This window comes from Cupressus sempervirens, chromosome 10 (assembly GCF_028749045.1).
Source record: "Cupressus sempervirens isolate cs-2001-9-10 chromosome 10, ASM2874904v1, whole genome shotgun sequence".
Classification (NCBI taxonomy): domain Eukaryota; kingdom Viridiplantae; phylum Streptophyta; class Pinopsida; order Cupressales; family Cupressaceae; genus Cupressus; species Cupressus sempervirens.
This window is the reverse complement of record NC_143127.1, coordinates 518371484-518392308: the sequence shown is the minus strand read 5'-3', so window position 1 is coordinate 518392308 and position 20825 is coordinate 518371484. Positions and strand designations below refer to the sequence as shown.

The following is a 20825-nucleotide window of genomic DNA, read 5'->3' as shown; positions in this document are numbered from 1 at the left end:
CCTTATTCATTTCTTCTGAAAATGCCTTGCACAAGTCATCATTTCCTTTGAATAATGTGTCATCAACAAATATTTCTACCAACACAATCCTCTTATCTAGCCCTTCTTTGATATATAGACTATTGTTATCATTTGTTTTTTGAAAACAAATCTGTATCAAGTAGTTATGAAGTCTTTCATACCGAGCTCTGAGAGCTTGCTTAAGACCATATAATGCCTTGTGTAATTTGCAGACCATGTCTCTTTTGCTGAGATTTACAAAACCTTCTGGTTGTTCAATGTAGACTTCCTCATCAAGAATTCCATTCAAGAATACAAATTTTACATCCATTTGGTAAAAAATTTTAAATCCTATATTAGCTGCATATGCTAGTAAAGTTCTAACACCTTCTAATCTTGCAATAGGAGCAAAAGTTTCACCATAATCAATACCTTCTTCTTGAGAATAGCCTTTGCATACCAACCTTGCTTTGTTTCTAGATATTTTTCCATCTTCATTTAGCTTGTTTTTGAACACCCACTTTGTGTCAATTATATCTTTATCCTTGGGTTTAGTTACAAGAGTCCAAGTTTTGTTCTTCTGTATCTGTTCTATTTCTTCATTCATTGCTTCAATCCAGCTTTCATTATCCAAAGCTTCTTTAACATTTCTATGTTCAAATTCGACAAGTAAACATGTACCTTTCAATTTGCTTCTAGTCATTGTTCTATCTGATTTGTCTCCAATGATTTGATCAAGTGTATGATGCCTTCTGACATATCTTGCTAACTCAGGTTCTTTGGATTTACTGATTTCGTTATGAACTTAAGGGTCAAGCTTAGGTCCCCATTGTCTGTGACTCCGGTCCATTAGACTCGGTTTGCTCTTGGAGTAGCTCTGTAGCTTCTGACTGCAACTCAGGTCCTTCTGACTGCAACTATGGTTGCACTGTCTCCAACTCGATAGCTGTTGGAGATTTTGGGGACTCGGGAGGTGAAGCTTCCTCTCTTTCAAATAGATTTGGCAAAGTATCAAGTTCATAGTAAACAAATCTTTTGTACTCCTCAAGCTCTTTACTACTTTCTTCTTCACTCTTTTGCAAACTCATCAATTCTCACATGTGCACTTTCTATGATTTTATGAGTAGACAAATTCAAACACTTGTATGCTTTACTTATGCAGAGTATCCTAGAAATATACCTTCATCACCTTTGACATCAAATTTACCTTTCCTAGATTCTTTCAAAGTTCCAATGTAGCCACAAGTAGTTGTTACACCATCTAACAAATGAGGAATTGGTTTTGTTGGACCAATAGACCCTCCATCAAAAGGTAAATCTTACATTTTGCTCTATACTGATTATGTGATCACTAAATGGGCTAAAGAAAGACCTATGAAACATGATACGGATAATAATGTTGTAGAATTCTTATATGAAGTCTTTTTACAAGATTTGGTGTCTCTAGAGAATTAGTGACTGATCAAGGTGCCCAATTCAAATCAAATCTCATTACTGCCCTCTTGAATGAATATAAAATTCAGCATGATAAATCTTATCCTTACTATCCTCAAGCTAATGGACAGGCTAGGATAACAAATAGAGATCTAAAAGCCATTTCGACAAAGACTATTCGAATACATAAGAAAGGTTTGGCATCCAAGCTTCTAGAGGCATTATGGGCATATAGGATAACATGGAAGACAACAACAGAATTTACTCCTTTTGAATTAGTCTATGGGAAAAAACTATGATGCCAATTGAGTTTGAACACAAAAAAAATCACGCTACATTGGAACTTAACATTGATCTCCATGATGCTCACTAAGAATACATCATGCAACTGAATAGACTTGATGAGTTTCAAAAATCTATCTTGCATAGTACCAAGTTAATTCAAAAAGAGTGCAAGAAATGGCATAAAAGATTTATTAAGGATAGAAAAATTTAGTGTGAGTGATTGGGCACTACTTTATGATTCCAAACATTAATATAATGCGAGAAAATTCCAAACTAGATGGTTAGGACCATATGAAATAGAAGCAATGTATGATCAGAAGCAATGTATGATCATGGTACAATGCAATTGTCAATAATAGATCCTATTCTATTCAAACTTCTGGTCAATGCTCATCGACTCAAAATCTATAATAAACCGTAGACTAAAAAAGAGTTTCCTCCAACAATTCAATTTTGCATAGCCTCCTACATAAATGACACTTGAGTCTACCACTCAACATGCCCCATTACTTTGACTTCGATCAAAGTTCATAATTGTTGAAAATATGAAAGGAGTAACTGAGAGGAGAGGGGTGAATCAGTTACCACAAAAATAAATCTCAGATCCCTTAGATATCAGTACAAAATAAACTCTGAAAACTGAACTTTGTTGATGCTCGGCAAACACAAAAAAATGTTGTAACTCAATAAACACTGATAAATGCTCAGCAAATACTTAACATGCAAATCTTAACATATTATGTGTGATTACTATTAATTTAATATAGGAGCAAACATATACGAGAAATAGCATGAACACATTTGACATCAAGATTTAATGTGGAAACCTAATTTGGGAAAAACCACCAATTGCAACTAGTTATTAATTTTCACTCTTCTGAAGTGAGCTCTGTTAGGAGCCAAAGCTATTAAAGGTTACAAAACATACTGTTAGGTGTGACCCTATTAGAGGATTTAATCACTCTATTAGGAATGGCCTTGTTAGAGGTATTTAGACACTTCAATAGAAATGCCACCTTGTTAGAGGATTTACAAATAGTTGTTAAGCCAAGTCTGCTAAGAGATTTAGATCACTGCTACAATGGTTAGAGAGTAACAATGAGATGACCTGATTTCTGATGCAACTGAATTGCTAATTACAGGTCTCAATTCTAACTTGTATACTTGATCCTTCTTGATCGAATATATCTTTTCAACTTCTCAAAGATATTCTTCTTATCCTTCTTGATTTGCTTCCTCTTTGCATCATTAAATCTTCAATTATCTTCCATGCATTCACTTTCTAAATCTCAACTTGACCTTATATTAATATCTTTCATATTGTCAAGTTGGCTAGAATATAACTTAATATAATTTTCATCTCCCCAGTCGGCTAGAACCAAAAGACAATTCAATTGAACTTAATATGCGAAAACAAGAAAATCCTTTGTTAGCCAACTCTACTCCGTAGACACTAACTCAGAAACAATTTTCTTGCGTTAACCAAGTGAACTTGGTCAACACTGCATATTCGCAAAGTTCTTTTGGTAACCGAGTGAGCTCGGTTAACATTGGTTTCATCCAACATTTCCTTCATTAACTGAGTGAGCTCAGTTAACACCCAACTTCCACAAACTTTCCTTTGACGCTCAAGTGAACTCGATAAACACTGCCTTCTGAACTAAGCAAATTTTGGAATGCTTGGTAGACACAAAAAACTGTCTTCAATTCCTGAGTAAGCTCGGTGTACACTGACTGGTAGTGATATGACATTTTGTGTAACATCAAAGACAATACACAATTGATCAATTGTTCCAACAATCTCCCTCTTTGGCATTGATGGCAATACATGTCATAACATAATGACATTTTTAGAGTAAGGAACAAAGTAAGGAACATATCCTTAGTTTCATTCTAATTCTCATCCATGAGAACTCCCTCTATCAGTGTGAATTCTTTCTGCCTCCAGTTTCTCCTTTTGTCAGAAAACTTTTGTTTACTACAACTTCTTCTGATAGAAAACTCTGCCTTTGATACCAGACCAAGTTCATTCTCCCTCTTTGACATCTCTTTCTCTTTACAAAATTTCTATATGACAGAAAACTTCTCCCTCTTTGACATCTCATGCCAAAAACAATGAATAGTGAATATCAATGTACTTAAGTACCGATTCATTTGCAATATGCCCTTGTCAATATTGCACCAACTAAATGATCTTCAACAATGTTGTGGTTGATGCATCACTAGACTTCATTTAGTGAGCTTCAAATAGGAGAATGACCCCTACCTTACCTCTTAGATACAAAAATGCATCCTTAGGTAATGGCTTGGTGAATATGTCTGTAATTTGTTCTTTTGTATTTACATATTCCAATCTGACTTCTTTATCTTGTACCAATTCTCTACCAATTCTCTCAAGAAATGATATTTTATAGCAATGTGTTTTGTTTTGGTATGCATCATTGGATTCTTTGATATATTGATTGCACTGGTGTTATCACAATATATAACCATTGGATCCTTGATCTCTATCTCCATACCTGCCAGCAATTGTTTAAGCCAAACAATATTAGAACAATTGATTGTTGCTCCCACATATTCTGCCTCTGTCGTGGATTGAAAGATACAATTTTTTTTTTAGTTGTCCGAGACACTAGTCTTTTACCAAGAAAGAATGCTCCACCACTGGTGTTTTTTTTCATCAATACTTCCTGCCCAATCAGCATCTAATGAATACTTTTAAATCCAAATCGCCTCCTATTTTGTACCATAAACCATATTCTTCAATACCTTTCAGATATCTCATGATTCTTTTGATTGCCATCATGTGATTTTCTTTGGGATTTGCTAAGAATCTTGCCACCATACCGACTGCTAATGCAATATCAGGACTTGTATGCACTACATACTGCAATTTTCCAATCATTGATCTATATGTGGTCTGATCTACCTCCTTGGAGTCATCATTTTTGGAAAGCTTATGTACAGTAGATATAGGGGTTCCAATTGGTTTTATATCTTCCATTCCAAAAAATTTTAGTATTTCCTTAATATATTTAGATTGAGTAATGTAGATACCATCTTTCTTCTGTTGAATCTGCAATCCAAAAAAGAATTTTATCTCTCCAAACATAAACATCTCAAATACTTTACTCATTTCTTCTAAAAATGCCTTACATAAGTTATAATTTCCTGTGAATAAAGTATCAACAACAAATATTTCTCCCAACACGATCTTTGATATACAGACTACTATTATCATTTGATCTTTGAAAACCAATTTGTATCAAGTAGTTATAAAGTCTTTCATACCAAGCTCTGGGAGCTTACTTGAGACCATATAATACTTTGTATAACTTGTCGACCATGTCCTTTTTGCTCGGATCTACAAAATCTTTAAGTTGTTCACTGTAGACTTCCTCATTCAGAATTTCATTCAAGAATGTAGATTTCACATCCATTTGATAAACTTTAAATCCTCTGTGAGTTGCATAAGCTACTAAAGTTCTAACACCTTCTAATCTTGCAACAAGAGAAAAAGTTTCACCATAATCAATACCTTCTAATTGAGAATAGCCTTTACATACCAACCTCGCTTTGTTTTTGGAAACTTTTCCATGTTCATCTAGCTTATTTCTGAATACCCACTTTGTGTTAATTACATTTTTATCCTTGGGTCTAGAAACAAGAGTCCAAGTTTTGTTCTTCTCTATCTGTTATATTTCTTCATTCACTACTTCAATCCAACTTTCATTATCCAATGCATCTTTAACATTTCTAGGTTCAAATTTAGCAAGTAAACATATACCTTTCAATTTGTTTCTTATCATTGTTCCATCTAATTTGTCTCTAATCAGGTCCATGATGTCTTCTGACATATCTTGCTAACACAAGTTCTTTGGTTTTGGAATGAGTTTCATTGATTTCATCATGAACTTCAATAATAAGCTCAGGTCCCACTGTCTGTGACTCGGGTCCATCAAACTCAGTTTGGTCTAGCTCAATAGCCTCTGACTGTGACTCAGGTCCTTTCGACTGTGACTCGGGTTTCACTATCTGCAACTCGGTAGTTGTTGGAGATTTTGGGGATTCAAGAGGTGAGTCCTCCTGTCTACCAAATAGATTTGGCGAAGTATCAGGTTCATAGTAAACAAATCTTTTGTAATCCCTAGGTTCTTTGCTGCTTTCTTTTTCACTCTTTTCTGCAAACTCATCAATTCTCACATGTGCACTTTCTATGATTTTATGAGTACACAAATTCAAACATTTGTATGCTTTACTTCTGCAGGAGTATCCTAGAAATATGACTTCATCACCTTTGACATCAAATTTTCCTTTTCTAGATTCTTCTAAAATATAACATTTGCTACCAAATACATTAAAGTAACTTACATTAGCTTTGTAGCCATACCATAGTTCATAAGGAGTTTGATTTGAGTCTTTCTTCAACTGTACTCTGTTCAAGGTATAAACTGCAGTGTTGATAGCTTCCTTCTAGTATTTGATTGCAAAATTCTTTTCTATCATCGATGTTCTTGCACAATCCATGATGGATCTATTTCTTCTTTCAGCTATACCATTTTGTTCTGGTGTACCAAGGGTTGATACTTGTCTTTTAATTCCTTTTTCAATGCAGAATTCATTGAATTCATTGGAGATGAATTCACCACCTCTGTCTGATCTCAAGCATTTTAACTTATTTCCAGTTTCTTTTTCTACTATTGTCAGATACCACTTGAATTTTTGAAAAGCTTCTGATTTTTCTTTTAGATACATTACAGTAATCATCAAGAGAATTAAAAACTTTTCTCCACTATAACTTTCTATTCCAATAGGTCCACATAAGTTTGTATGCACAAGCTCTAAGAATTCTTCTGAATGATAGTTTTTGCTTTTGAATCTAGTTTTTCCCATCTTGCCAATTTGGCAATTCTTGCATAGACTCATATCAGGTTTCCTCAAGCTAGGAATACCTCTTACCCTTTTGATTTTGCTTATCTTAACCAAATTATCAAAATTTACATGACATAATCTTTTGTGCCATAGCCAATTTTCTTCTATTTGAGCAATAATACATGAACTTTCATTGAGATCAAGATAAAATAGATTATTTTTTGTTTGCTTGCTAGATCCAACCAGATTTCTTTTACCATATAGCAATTTGACCATTCCATCCATGAATTCTACCTTGTATCCAATGTTATTCACCTATGCCACACTCAGTAGATTATGCTTTAGTCCTTCAACCCAATAAGCATTACCACATACAAGTTCATTGGTCAAAGAGATACAACCTCTTCCTTTTATGTTACAAAGTTCATTATTTCCAAATCTCACACTACAACCATCATAATATTCCATGTGCTCAAATTTTGTCTTGTCTTCAATCATATGATGTGAGCAGCCGTTGTCAAAAATCCATGTATCATTTTTGCTAACATGAGAGATAAGTGCTATCTTATCTCCTTCATCATCAGATTCATCTTTTACAACAATATATACCATTTCATCTTCACTGTTCTCAGAATCTTTAGCCATAAAACAAGATTTCTTACCTTTATCCTTGTAGCTCTTGAATTCCTTCTTGCTTTTGCACTTGTTTTTTTTTCTTCTAATCCTTGTTTTCTCTGTTTGGACACCTAGCAGCAATGTGACCGGTTTCTTCACAAGAAAAACAAATTAGAGGAATCTTGCCTTTGTACTTTCGTCTGCCTTTGGAGTATTTCTTTGCAAGTAGGGCTTCAACAATTTCAAGATCACTGTCAAAAATTTCTTTAGTCTCTCCACTTCCTGATTGATTGGCCTTTGATTTCTTGCTCTTTTCTTTTAGTGAGAGTTTGGCTTCAAATGCAAACTTAATATTTTCAGAACTAGGAACATAGTTATCCAACTCAAAAGTTGTCAATCTTCCAACTAGAGCATCCAAAATTATTTTGTTATTTGGATCACATCTCTTTTCTTCAATAGCTGACACTCTAATTGCATAAATAGGAAGAAGAGTTCTGAGTACCTTGCTTACAATTGTTGTGTCATCAATGTCTCCTCCAGATGCTTTGATTGCACTCACACTGGCTTTAATTATTTCCACATATTTAGCAATGTTTTCATCTGCTTTGGCTCTTCTTACATTGTCATCTCCTCATAGATGTCTTCTAGTTTAATCCACATTGCATGAGCTGTTTTGCAGTCTTTTACTCATCAAATTCAGCATAACTAAGAGCAAATGCAATATCAATCATCATAATGTTATGATTCTTCCTTTTAGCAATGTCTTCCACTGATAATGTTCCAGTAGGAGTCTTGTATTCAGTATCAAAATATTTACAACCTGAATCACTGATAGTCGCCAAATGTAATCTCATAAGTCCTTGCCATACTGCAAAATTGTCTCGGTTCAACTTGGGAATCTCTCTTCTGTAAGACATCCTGATCTTTAGCTTAGGTCCTTGAAACTTTTTCTAGAAGCACCAAATGCTCTGATACCAATTGTTGGAAATATAAGAGGAGTAATTGAGAGGGGAGGGGTAAATCAGTTACTACAAAAATAAATCCAGATCCCTTAGATGTCAGTACAAAATAGCTCTGTGAAAACTTAATTCTACAGATACTTAGTAATCAAAGAAATGTTGCAACTCGATAAACACTGTAATTGCTCGATAAACATTAAACATGCAAATCTTAAGATGTTATCTCTTATTATCATTGCTTTAACTTAGTTGCAAACACGGAAAGGAAATAGCATGAACACATTTGACATCAAAATTTAATGTGGAAACCCAATTTGGGAAAAACCACCAATTGCAACTAGTTACTGTGTTCACTCTTCTGAAGTGAGCCCTATTAAGAGCCAACCCTTTTAAACGTTACAAAACACACTATTAGTTATGACCCTGATAGAGGATTTAATCACCCTATTAGGAGTGGCCTTGTTAGAAGTCTTTTGACAATTCAATAGATAAGCCACCTTGTTAGAGGATTTACAAACAATTGTTAAGCCAACTCTATTAGGAGATTTAGATCACTGCTACAATGGTTAGAGTAACAATGGCATGATCTGATTTGAATGCAACTGAATTGTTGATTACAAATCTCTGGCTTGTACTTGATCTTTTTTGATCGAATGTATCCTTTCAGCTTCACAAGGATATTTTGTTTATCCTTCTAATTCACTTCCTCTTTGCATCATTAGATCTTCAAAACTTTCATGCATTTGCACACTCTTCTCACATTCTAGCCCACAACTTGACTTTTATTTATATCTTTCATTTTGTCAAGTCGGCTCAAATACAACTTAGAATAATTAATATTCATCTTCTTGTTCAGCGAGAACCATCAGATAAATCCATTGAACTTAATATGCCAAAATAAGAAAATTGTTCATTAGCCGACCCTACTCGGTAGACACTAACTAGAAATGATTTTCCTATGTTAACCAAGTGAACTCAGTTAACACTGCATACTCGCAAAGTTCCTTTGGTAACCGAGTGAACTCAGTTAGCATTGGTTCCATCCAACATTCCTTCATTAACCAAGTGAGCTCGGTTAACACTCATTTTCGCAGACTTTCCTTTGGCACCCAAGTGAACTCGGTAGACACTTCCTTCTGAATTAGACAAACTCTTGATTGCTCAATAGCCACAGAAAACTGTCTCCAATGCCTGAGTGAGCTCAAGTGCACTTGATAATGATATGACATTTGTATAACATCAAAGACAATACACAATTAATCAATTGTATCCAACATGTTGGTTGTGAAATACCCACCCAACACCTCAGAAGCAGAAGCAAATGCATATGGATGCGAATCTGGAGGCAGAAGCCCAATGGGTATCATCCGTATGTGGCCTCCACAGACATCCCTATACCTCTAGATGCTTGGAGGCCACATCCAAATGGCACCCACAACGCATCTAAGGACTTCTGGAAGCCTCTATATGCCCAAAAGAAAAAAAAATGCCAAAAAAGTTACTTTCTCCCACTTAAAATTGAATTAGACATGTGCAAATAGGATTTTTAAATTCTCTTCTTTGCTCCTAAACCCTAAAACGGCCCTAAAAGAGAACATTCAACCATTGTTCATGTCATTTTGTTTGCAGCTAGTCTCTCTTCTCATTTAGTCTCCATTTCACCATTTTGAAGGCAAGGTGATTATTTTTCAAGAGGATCGTTCGTGGAGTAAGACAAAGCTTTAACAAAGGATTTTTAGGCATCTAAGGTAGGCATTAATCCCACTATTGAGTCTTTGAATGAATTTTTTTGAGATTTTGATGAATTTTTTCAAGCTTGTGAAGAAATTTTTCAAGTTTTTTTTTCATTTTTTTAAAGAAATAAAGAAACATTTTTAGTTATCTATTTTAGAAGTTTTGTATCAATATTTTTGCACTTGTATGCTTAATGTTCATAGTTTATTTAATATTTAAATTTATTTAATTTCATATTATAGCAAGAATTTAGATTGCATTGTGAAAGAATGAAACACTCAAGGGAATGAGTCATGGAAGATACTAATCAGAAACAACATACCTAGGGGCGTACCTTCTACTACAAGATTTTGGAAAGGGCTACACATTAAAGACCTCTCAGGCAAATGGAAAGGGCTCGCTGTTTTTCAAGCTATCTGAAAAAGATGGGAATAGATTAGGCAGTTTCAGAGAATGGACTAGTGGATCAAAAGCTTAAGATCTGTGGAGAGAAATCAGTATGGTGGAATCTCAAAAGAAATGATAAACCGCTTTTCCTCCTTCAAAGTTACTCTACAAGGGAATGGTCCAATAGTGGTATCAACAAGTTCAGTGCCATTATCTTTGAGGGAAAGCTTATAGACTGGCAAGAGGTGGTCAATAAATATAATATTCCTCACTCTCATAAAAGGACCTTTTCCGTATTGAAGGAGGCTTATGTTGTTCTCAATCTCCCTAGAGCCTGTAGTGAGGCTACTGATTGGCTCTCACTGCTGAGGTGGCCAAATGATTCCCCCTTATACTCCACCAAGGGCAAGTTTGTGTATAACCTACTCTCTAACACCTCTACTATCCTTGGTCATCTCAACCTTAAATAGAACACCAACCTCGACCACCCAATCTAGATTAAAACTCTAGGGAATCTCTGGTATTTTCCCATCGACCCTGAAATTCAATGCTTCATTTGGCACCTACTTCCGCACAAACTCCCCTTCTCTAAGCCCGATTTGAGCCCAATATCTACTCAGTCTGCCAACTTCCAAAATCTATGTTACATGATTTTTTAATTGCCCCTTTGCCAAGAGAGTTTGGAAGATCTTTGGTATCTCTGATGGTAGTGAGATTTCAGTGTTTCATGTCATATCTGGTTTTATTGTTGAAATTGAGAGAAATTATATTTCATTTTGGTCTATTTTTGCTCCTCTTATGCTTTGGCGCATTTGGAAAATTAGGCATGAGGATATTTTCAAGGGTAGTCATAGAATTCTTACTGAGTCTCTACAGAGACCCATTTATCTTAACATTTCCTCATAGGTGACTATGACCATGCAGGTTAAAGAACATAAGCTGCTCAAAGTCATTAATGAATGTGCCAACATATTTAGGAAGGAAGGTATTCCTTATGAGTTTAAAGCCAAGGACAAGGTTGAGTTTCACTTAAGCTGTACCTTGAAGCAGTTTCTAGAGCAAATTAAGAATAAGAAAATGCAGGGAACTTCTACCATCAACCTGCTAGAATCTGATCCACACCACAATTCATCAACTGCAGCAAGTTACTCAACCATGTCTAGTAGCAGGTCCCCCACCTCCTACTCTTCCATGAGAAGCATGGTTCTCAACCCCATGCAACATCATTCAAAAAGATACTCTCAAGCTTAAATGGGCAGATGGTCTCCTATCATGGACCGCTTGGTTCAAAATAGATGGATAACTCTGAATTGTTGTTTTGTACGTTTTTTAAATTGGCTCTTTGTATGGGTTGTTAATGTAGATCTGACTGAACTACAGATCAATTTGTACTTTGATGATATCATTATAACTGACAGTGGTACAACTCTATGCAGTAATGTAATGGACTAGCTCTCTTCATTATAATTAATAGAAAAAGAATGGCTGCCACCAAAGTCAAAATTCAATGCGAAGGCAAGGAGCCGATAGTTTCAATATTGATGTAGGATCTCCTTTATGGAGACATTCCACAAGAGTATCACAAGTTGCAAGAGGTGGATCTTATCTTTAATAGTGTAATTATCATCAAAGTAACTAATGCAATGCATTCAATAGATCATAATCCCAAGTCAAACTTCATTTTATGGGCCCTACTAGTAAAGGATTTGAAATGTGCAAAAGCGTAAATTGGAAGGGGTCGTCTAATGCAAAAATAGCTTCATTTGCAAAAGAACAAGAAGTTGCTGATAATTTGGTAATAAGATCAAAAAAAAGTTTTTATCACCTCTATCCTCAAAGAAAACAATGCAATTACCATTGAACCAATTGTATCCTCCAAAAACCCATTCTTGCAACTACCTATATAGGGAGTGGAAGAGGAAGAAATAGAACCTATTGTCTGCAAAAGATGTCCATTGCACATTACATGTATGTCAATGGTCTTCCTTTCAACTTGGTGGCATCACCATATTGGAAGGAAATGGTGACAGCCAAAAATAAAGCACCAACTGATTACACAAGTATCAGGTATGAAAAGGTGTGTACCACTCTATTGCAAAAAGAGAAAACTTATGTAGAGAAACTGAGAAAGCTGTTCAGCCAATTAGAAATTCATGGAAAACTTTGGGTGTTACTATTGTTTTTGATGGCTGAAAAGAAATGAAAAACCGACCATAACTAATGCTTCGGTTTACAATTGGTATGACCATATTTTTTGGACACCATGCACTGTACACTCCCTAAATTTGGTCATGCAACAAATTGGCACTCAAGTAGATTGGGTGAAGGAAATTTAACAAGAGGGGAGGCGATACAAATGTTTGTGATGAATCATTCCATGTGATGAAGGTAAATTGTAATTATTAAATTTAATTCATTTATTTAAATTGAATAAATTTTATGTCATGTTTAACTATCAAATTGTATATAACTTTGCTTTAATTTATCGACATATTATTATTATTAACTTACTTAGGTGGCTGAAACTCTATTTGTATCTCACACTATTTTATGAGGCAACTTGTCAAGGTGCAAGGGGCACTAAGCCAAATGGTTATTTCTAGCCAATGGGGTATATGGAAGGTTTTGAATTTAGAGAGGGCATGAAAGATCAAGGCATTGATCCTGGATGATAGTTGGTGGGCTCATGTGCAATTTGCATTAGATTTCACGGACCCTATCATGAATATGCGATGCTTTGTTGATACAGATCAGCCTTCTTTGGGGGATGTCTATGAGAGCATGAATGCAATGGTAGAGAAGGTAAAACTTTCTATACATACACATGAGAATGACCCCATACAATGTGAAGCCTTGTGCAATTAACCAGAAACAATCATTCATCATTGTTGGGAAAAGATAACTACCCCATTGCACCTCCTTGCATATGCCTTATCTCCAAGGTAGTATGGTGAAGAAGTACTTTCTATGCCAGATAGAGTAGCACCACGTACAGATGGAATTGCTAATGGGTGCTATAAATCTTTTGCAAGACCCTTCCTAGACGATAACATTCACAAAATAGTTAGGACAAAATTTTGCTTATTTGCTTCATGAGAGAAACTTAGTCCTATTGCAATAAAGGACCAATGTGACATGGGAGCTATCACATTGTGGTACCTCTATGGTCAACCATTCAAGCATCTACAACCTCTTGCAATCAAAATCCTCTTACAAGTTTTAATTTTTTTTTTGTTTATCACTTGTAATCTAATATTCTTTATATTGCTTTTCATTTTTATGTTATACTTTAATTTTTTAACTGTGAACATTATCCAAGTTGCATGTTCTTCTGTTGTTGAATGGAATTGGAGTGCATACTTCTTTGTCCACTCAGTGAAGCATAACCAGTTAGACTCTAAAAAAGTTGAAGACTTGGTTTACATTCATACCAACTTGCATCTTTTCTCATGTAAGGAGGAACAATACAAGGGGTAGCCAAGCTTTGGGATATAGAACCTGAGTGTGCAAACTTGGATGCAACAATTCAAGATCTTAACAAAATCACAGAGGATGAATCTAATAACATCATGACACATGGTGCATCTAGCACAAGTGGAACCATTCTCAGTTCAAATGATCTTGAACTTGCAGCATTTGGAGGAGTTGATGATGATGAGGATTTTGTTTGTGAAACCATATGATTCTGAATCGGATTCGTGAACATTGAATCGTGAACTATATTTTAATTTTGCAATTGTGAAGATTTTATGATTTGCATTGAAGTTGTGAACAAAGATGTATATCATATGGTTTATAATCTTATTGAATTTCTGAATTTCAATTTGAATACGTATTATTAAAGTAATATACTATCAAATGTTTTAATTTGTATATTTCTTTCATTTCTTTGCATATAAATTATATACATACACACATCCAAATGCATCTGCATCCCCAAAAAAATCACACATCCACACCCCGAGCCTTGCATCCCCATCCAGATCCACACCTGAATTGGTAACTAAGTCCAAAGAGATCCACCTAGTCAATAGTAACAAAAAATGGGGTCTTTACTCTTACAACTGTCAAATTAAAATTATTACTATGGCTTGCTAACAAACTTTTGAATTTCTTATTTGCAAGTTCTCAGTGGAAAAATTGGGACAGAAGGCCACAACTATTCAAAAGCTAGCCCTCCAGAATTTATCTGAACCTCTTAGTGCTTCTAGATGTGAGCACAACTAGAGTTTATTTGAAGCCATCCAAACAAAGAAGTGCAATAATTTTAATTTAAGTCAACAACACCTCAATGACCTAGTTCTTGTGGGATACAAATTTCAACTTCAAAAAAGAAATTGGCAGGATAGGCCACAAGAGCTTATAGATTTGGATGGCATTGATATGTTTTGTGACTAGATATGCAATAGAAATCTTCTGCTCAATAAATATATCTTCGAATACTTTCACCAAGAAATCCTCTAAGTCCAGCCATAAGAGACAGTATTTCCAGCGACTAATTTTAAAAGCAATTACAGATAGCATGAAAAAATAACAGTGAATTTTTAAATAATGCAAAGCAGACATGTAAAAAGTAGGCCAGCTCGACAAAAAACAGTTTTGCTTGCAACAGCTAAGGGAATCCCTCACCATCCATCGGACATCCTCAGATGTCAAGTGTATGGCAGGAAGCATTCTCTGGAACATGTAAGCTGCAATTTCTTGGTCATCAGCCATGACCTGCAAGAAAAACAACATAAGTTACTGCATCAAACTACAAGACAACTTTCCATTGAGAAACAACAAGCAAGAAACAATATTTAAGTAACCTAAAAATTACAAGAGTACCTGGGTCTGTCGTCCCATGAATCTGTGTAGAACACCACCGAGCTGAAAACGAGGATACCGAGCTACCAAGCCAGAAATGGTTGAAATCTTTGGCATAGTAGAACACTTCTTCAATTTCTGACCAAAGCCATGGAAGAGGCTTGCCCTAACACCTTGTAAAAATGTGTCTGCTAATCCTCCAGGTTCTGCTACTACAAATACATCATTTCTCCAGCTGTGGAAGACTTTCATTATGAGTAATGGTTTTCATTATAGATACTTATTGCTAGTTTTACATATCCAACAATAAAGTGAGAAATAGTTTACAGATTACAAGTCCTACCAAAGAATTAAACCCAATGAATCGCACTGAAGAGCAAAATGAACAATGCCAACTTGAGGAGAACTTTGTAACTTTTCCTGTAGTGCTTGAACAGGTCCTGAAAGCTGTCTAGGCCCTAACGGTGGTGATCTTGGTGGTGAAAAAGATACCTTGCCAGACAAAACCTGGTTTTGTCCTCCATCCAAGCTTAAAGGTGGAACTAAATCAAGATGATTTAGTTGCTGAAGGCCAACTTCGGGACTGTATAAAAGTGGACTTGTTGGAAAGCTTCCAGTAAACATGGGTGATGTATAAGGAGTAGAAGCTGGTGCAGCTGATCTGGAAGTTCCTGATAGCCTATTCAATAACTCTAATTTAATTCCATGCTGGGAACAATAAGTTTGCAAAGAACGTACATGGTTAATGGAACTCGGTAAATCAAGACTCTGAGAAGATTCTGCTAACAATATTCTACGCCTCCAGCCCAAGCATGGTCCAATATCATCATGAACTGCAAATATCCACAATCTTTCAATAATCTAAATTTAACCATTGTGAAAAACAAAATGGAAAATACATGATACGTTATATATATTTTTAACATAAGAAATATCAGGTTAAAAAAATTGACCTGCACCAAGTGTCTTGGTCTTTGACAGGAAATGATAAGGTTTTGTTATATCTGACCAGGCCTCTTCATCATGATGGGGAGGTAACAGTCGTTCACAAGCAGCCTGAAAGGCTATATTATTAGCTTCAACATACTCTTGAGTTGCAGCTTCTAATTTAACCCAGACTGCAGGATCAGTTTCATCTAGCTCCATCCCACATCTCTCATCAACTACAAAAATGTATGTACAGGGTAGTTTGAGGAACTCCCTCATAGAATCAATAACAAATATGAAAAAAAATTACATAACAAAATGAAAAACAGCACACAGTAGAACAAGGAAAGCCCAATGACCATATAAAAATTCAAAAGTCTTTGACTCTTTGTAGTTTAAAAGAAAACTCATTTAAGCAACTAAATAATCCAAGGGAAAGCCCATGACCAGTCTCTCGCAAAGAAGCCACCAGAGACTAGTGGAATAAAATCAGAAAATAAAAAAATACTGTGCTCGCTGTCCTCGTGATAACAAAATTGAAATTTCGAATGTAAGTACTAACAAAAACTGCATGGATTAAAGTGCAACTAGAAAAAACAATCTATTTCCAAACACCATGCATTCATTTACTATAAAAGAAATGGAAACTTGTATACAACCCGTGAAATTTTAAGTGTCCGGTTGTGCAATTAAAAAGAAAGAAATCACAGAATACCTGGATTAAAGCGGAAGTACTGTATATCTGGAAGCATAGGCAACAAAGTGTCCAATGTTTCCTCAACACGCTCAACCGAGCATGCACTCTCAATCAGTACTTGGCCTGTATCCAAATACCGCCATCCTCCTTTCCCTCGAGGCTGCATTGATCATTAAAATTTAGTAAACTTCCTATACAACAGATTATACAACCTCAAAAATCAGGGCACAATTGCAGACTGAACAAAGAATCAAATCCTAAAACATGCTAACCAGTCAAAATCTAGATAGAGTACGCAAATATACTTCTACTCATGCACAGACCTTAGTTGGTAGATTTCCACACCCTAAGGAAATAAGGCACCCAATTCGAGTATCTGGCCACAATAGCTGCGCTTCACGAATAGCAATAAGAGTGGGATTATTTGCTACAATTGCTCCATCCTGCCACCGATTTACGTCTGCAATGAACCAGGACAAAGTTCAGACAACAAATCTTTTTATAAAGATAAGTATTCCAGTACAAACACCCTAGATCCAGATAACTAAGATCAAATGTGGGTTAACAAGTATCCCTAGGGATAATAATGAACCTAGAAACTTTACAAGAGATTCCAGTCAAAGAGGGATCAGATACAATTTTACAAACTAAATCAGAATTATGACCCAAAAATATATAGGGCAATTAGATATAAGCCATTATCAGGCATTTCAAGTACTGCATATCTTGAAAAGTTCAGTCAGTTTGATGGAACAATGACGTTTGTCAATGTGACATTGAAATGCAAGGAATCCTTCAAAATTCCAGGTCCATCCAATAAAAATTCCCTTTTTTTTACGCCATGTTGGGCTGCATTCTCATATCATGAGAGCACAATGATGTTTCCTCGTGTGATAGTAAAGCATGTGTCTTCCTTCAGCAATCCAAGTGCATCCCATAACAGCTCCTTGCATTTGACCACCTTAGATTACAGAATTAGTTAGGAGGACTTGGACAAATTGAAATTCAGAATTCTTGAAGCTGAAAGCTCTCTTAGTGGCTGTACAGTGCTACTTTTGTACAGCCACTGTAAACCATTTTATTAGCCTTAAATTGCCAAGTATCTGTTCCATTAATTTAGTCCTGTTAAGGACAATTTGATGGTAATGACTGAAAATCATAAGGTTTTCCACCAGCTTGTTTAGACAGATAATTATTGTGATTTGATTCTCCCTAATTCTTTGCACATTGCTGAGAAACTGATTGATAAATTACTGGAATTCAGAATAAACTTTTCTGGATTCCATGAACTTGTAAGATGAGAAAATCATTAATATCAAACTAAGGCTATGTGGGCAAAGGTTTCATTTGAGTGAAGATTCTTTCCAAGGGTGTCTTTGTCCTTTGAGCTTTGTTCCATTGTCCAATATGGATCGAGGAGCTCTGCCCTAGCTCTAGTGTCATAATGGAAAAGAAGCATGTTGGTTTCCAGATAAGATAAATTTATTGATGTCCAACAAGAGACCACAAAAAGGGTCTAAGGGACTCAAAGCATTCAACAAGGCAACAGCCAACAGTAGGAGCATGAAACAGTACCTAGGGAAAGAACAAATAAGAAAGCAAAAGAACCAAAAAGAGAGGACTGACAACACTTCTCAGACAAGAAGTCCAGCATGAATGATAACATATGGGGAGAGAGTGAGCCTCGGGCCAGCTTGAAGAACCGCTGGAGGTGGGGTGCTAGATAAGATAAGATAAATTTATTAATGTCCAGCAAGAGGCCACAAAGGTCTAAGCGACTGAAAAGCATACAAAAAGAAAACTGCCAGTAGCGAGAGCACCAACTGGTGTTTGCAAAAGGAACAAGACAAGAAAGCAAGAGAGCAAGAACCAAAGAAAGACAAACCCACTAACTACTCCTCACAGGCGAGTGGTAGTCAAGAACCGAGGGATACTTCCTCGGGCAAGGGAGAGCCCCAGCCCATCTCAAAGAACTGCCAGAAGTAGAGTGAAGCTGCCGAGTGTACCCTTTCCGAGGCCTCGCGGACTTGGTGTGATCCAAAGAGTAGAAAGGGGCCACTTCGACACCCTAGCTAGGGATCTAGGAGTGAAGAATGAGGTGATGAGCTTGATATGCACTAAAGAAAGACGAGAAGGATATGAACTCTCTGAAAAAACAATGGAACCTCCCTCTAATCTCATAGAAGATGGGGAAGCGGAAAATAAAGTGGGTCTTAGTTTCTGCCTCCCCAAGCTGACAGAGATGGCAGATCTCTCCTCTCTATCAATGTGATGATCTTTTTGGATACGTAGTCGATGATAGCCCATTCCAAAAGAACCTAAAGAGATACGGAGGACATTTGTCCAACGGCAAATGAGGTACCAAGGGTGCACAATAATCCCACCCTGGATAACCATGAAGTTCTCAGTGTAGAAAGCCATCAAAATTGTACTTCTAGTGAGTGGGAATAGAACCAAAAGTGAATAAAGATTTTACTAAAATGAATCAAGATTCAGAAGGTTCGAGTGAAAGATTGTACTTCTAGTGAGTGGGAATAGAGTCAAGAGTGAAAAAAGACTGTGCTTTCACTAGTTGATCTTCTTGGAGACATATCATAACTTGTAAGGTATCAGCAATGTTCATTTTTACCTTATCCACTTCCCTACTTCCAACAACTCTCTCTTCCCTTCTATTATATTTATTCAGTAGCACACCACTAGCTCTTAGTCAAATGCAAGAGCAGTATTGGATGGTTCCACTAACAAATATGGCTAATAAGTGAATGATTGTTTTCAGCTTCATAATTGCAGCAACTTTAGTACCCCAGCATGCAATATCATCACAATTGGAAATTAAGCTCGTAGAGGAACAAAAACAAATTTGCAAAAGCAATGACTGCAGAATTTCATCTAATGAGTGGGCAAATCCCAAGAATAGGACACTCATCAACTTTCTAATGCCTTCAGACGGATATGGGTCTTTTTAAAGTCTATTGATGCCTCCAATGAAGTAAAAAATGTTCCACCCTTATGTAACATATTGGATGAGTTGATGATGAAGACGAAAGTGGCTAATGGTATCAAGATAGTGATAGACAATGTATGTATCAAGATGTTGTATTCTCTTTATGAGTGCAGTCCTTAATTAGAGAGGAGTTTCTTGAAATTGAATTATTCTAAAGAACCTCATATTCCAAGAGTTTACATAAGGGGTCATTACATGGATTTTGAAAGGGTTATCGATTGTTTCAGATGAGTGGAAAGATGCAAGGAATTGTGTCCCTTGATCAATGTCATAGTAGTGTCCCTAAAAATTTTCATATCTATAGATTGTCAAAGGCTAGTAAAACATAGGAAATTTATTGTTAATGTTCTCACCTCTGTCGTTGAGTCATTGGAACCTAGAAATGTTGTCCATGTCAGAAATATTACGAAGTAATTGGAAAATATTTGCTTATTATTAACAAAGACCGAGAAGTCTATATATGCAAAAGAATAAAGCGATTTTTCCTTAGGAAACAATCATAAAGAATAGAAACATTCTATTCTAACCAGAGTAACGAGAATCGCCATAAAATCGCCTGAATCGGCGATTCAGGGATTAGATTCAGCAATGGCGATTTTTTTGGAGTCGGAAATCGCCATTGCCAATTTCATCAGGTGAATCGCCTGAATCGGCGATTCAGGCGATTCATCCAAAAAATCGCATGAATCGCCTTAAAAAACCAGCATGAATCGCTCGCAGCCAATAAAGTATAGACTTGTAAAATTTTAAAAAATTGCTTTTTTTTTTACTTTGTTTTTGACCTATTCTCTTTGTTATAACCCTAAAGCGCCTTCTATTTGTTTACCATGAGTAGAAGAGAGGAAAAGTGAGAGAGAAGAAGAGAAAAGAAAAGCCATAGGTTTCTAACCGGCAAGAAGAAAGAGCACAAAAGAGATCAGCAATCCATTTGGGGAGGCCATCAATTGCATTGGGAGCATTAAGGAGCCAATCTCAACACTCCTCAACTCATTTGCAAGAGGTAAGTGCTCTTTTTTTTTTTGCATGTTAGTGTATTATGCATTTTTTGTTAAATTTTTATAGTTTTCAAGATTTTTAGTTTAGATCTTGAATGTTCTTTATTTTT

The 20825-nt window shown here is 35.9% G+C and overlaps 1 protein-coding gene across 3 annotated transcripts in view; it reads right to left on the bottom strand.

The window, feature by feature from the left end:
- LOC149534928 (phospholipase A I-like protein) overlaps window positions 1-20825 on the bottom strand; it is a 176313-nt gene that overhangs the window by 39974 nt on the left and 115514 nt on the right. For all 3 annotated transcript variants that reach the window (XM_089803698.1, XM_089803700.1, XM_089803699.1), the window contains exons 12-17: window positions 17040-17176; window positions 16735-16876; window positions 16046-16255; window positions 15436-15925; window positions 15114-15327; window positions 14916-15005 (exon numbers count right to left, since the gene is read on the bottom strand). In XM_089803698.1, the coding sequence (XP_089659824.1) occupies window positions 14916-15005; window positions 15114-15327; window positions 15436-15925; window positions 16046-16255; window positions 16735-16876; window positions 17040-17176 (1283 nt within the window). The remainder of the gene's footprint in view (window positions 1-14915; window positions 15006-15113; window positions 15328-15435; window positions 15926-16045; window positions 16256-16734; window positions 16877-17039; window positions 17177-20825) is intronic.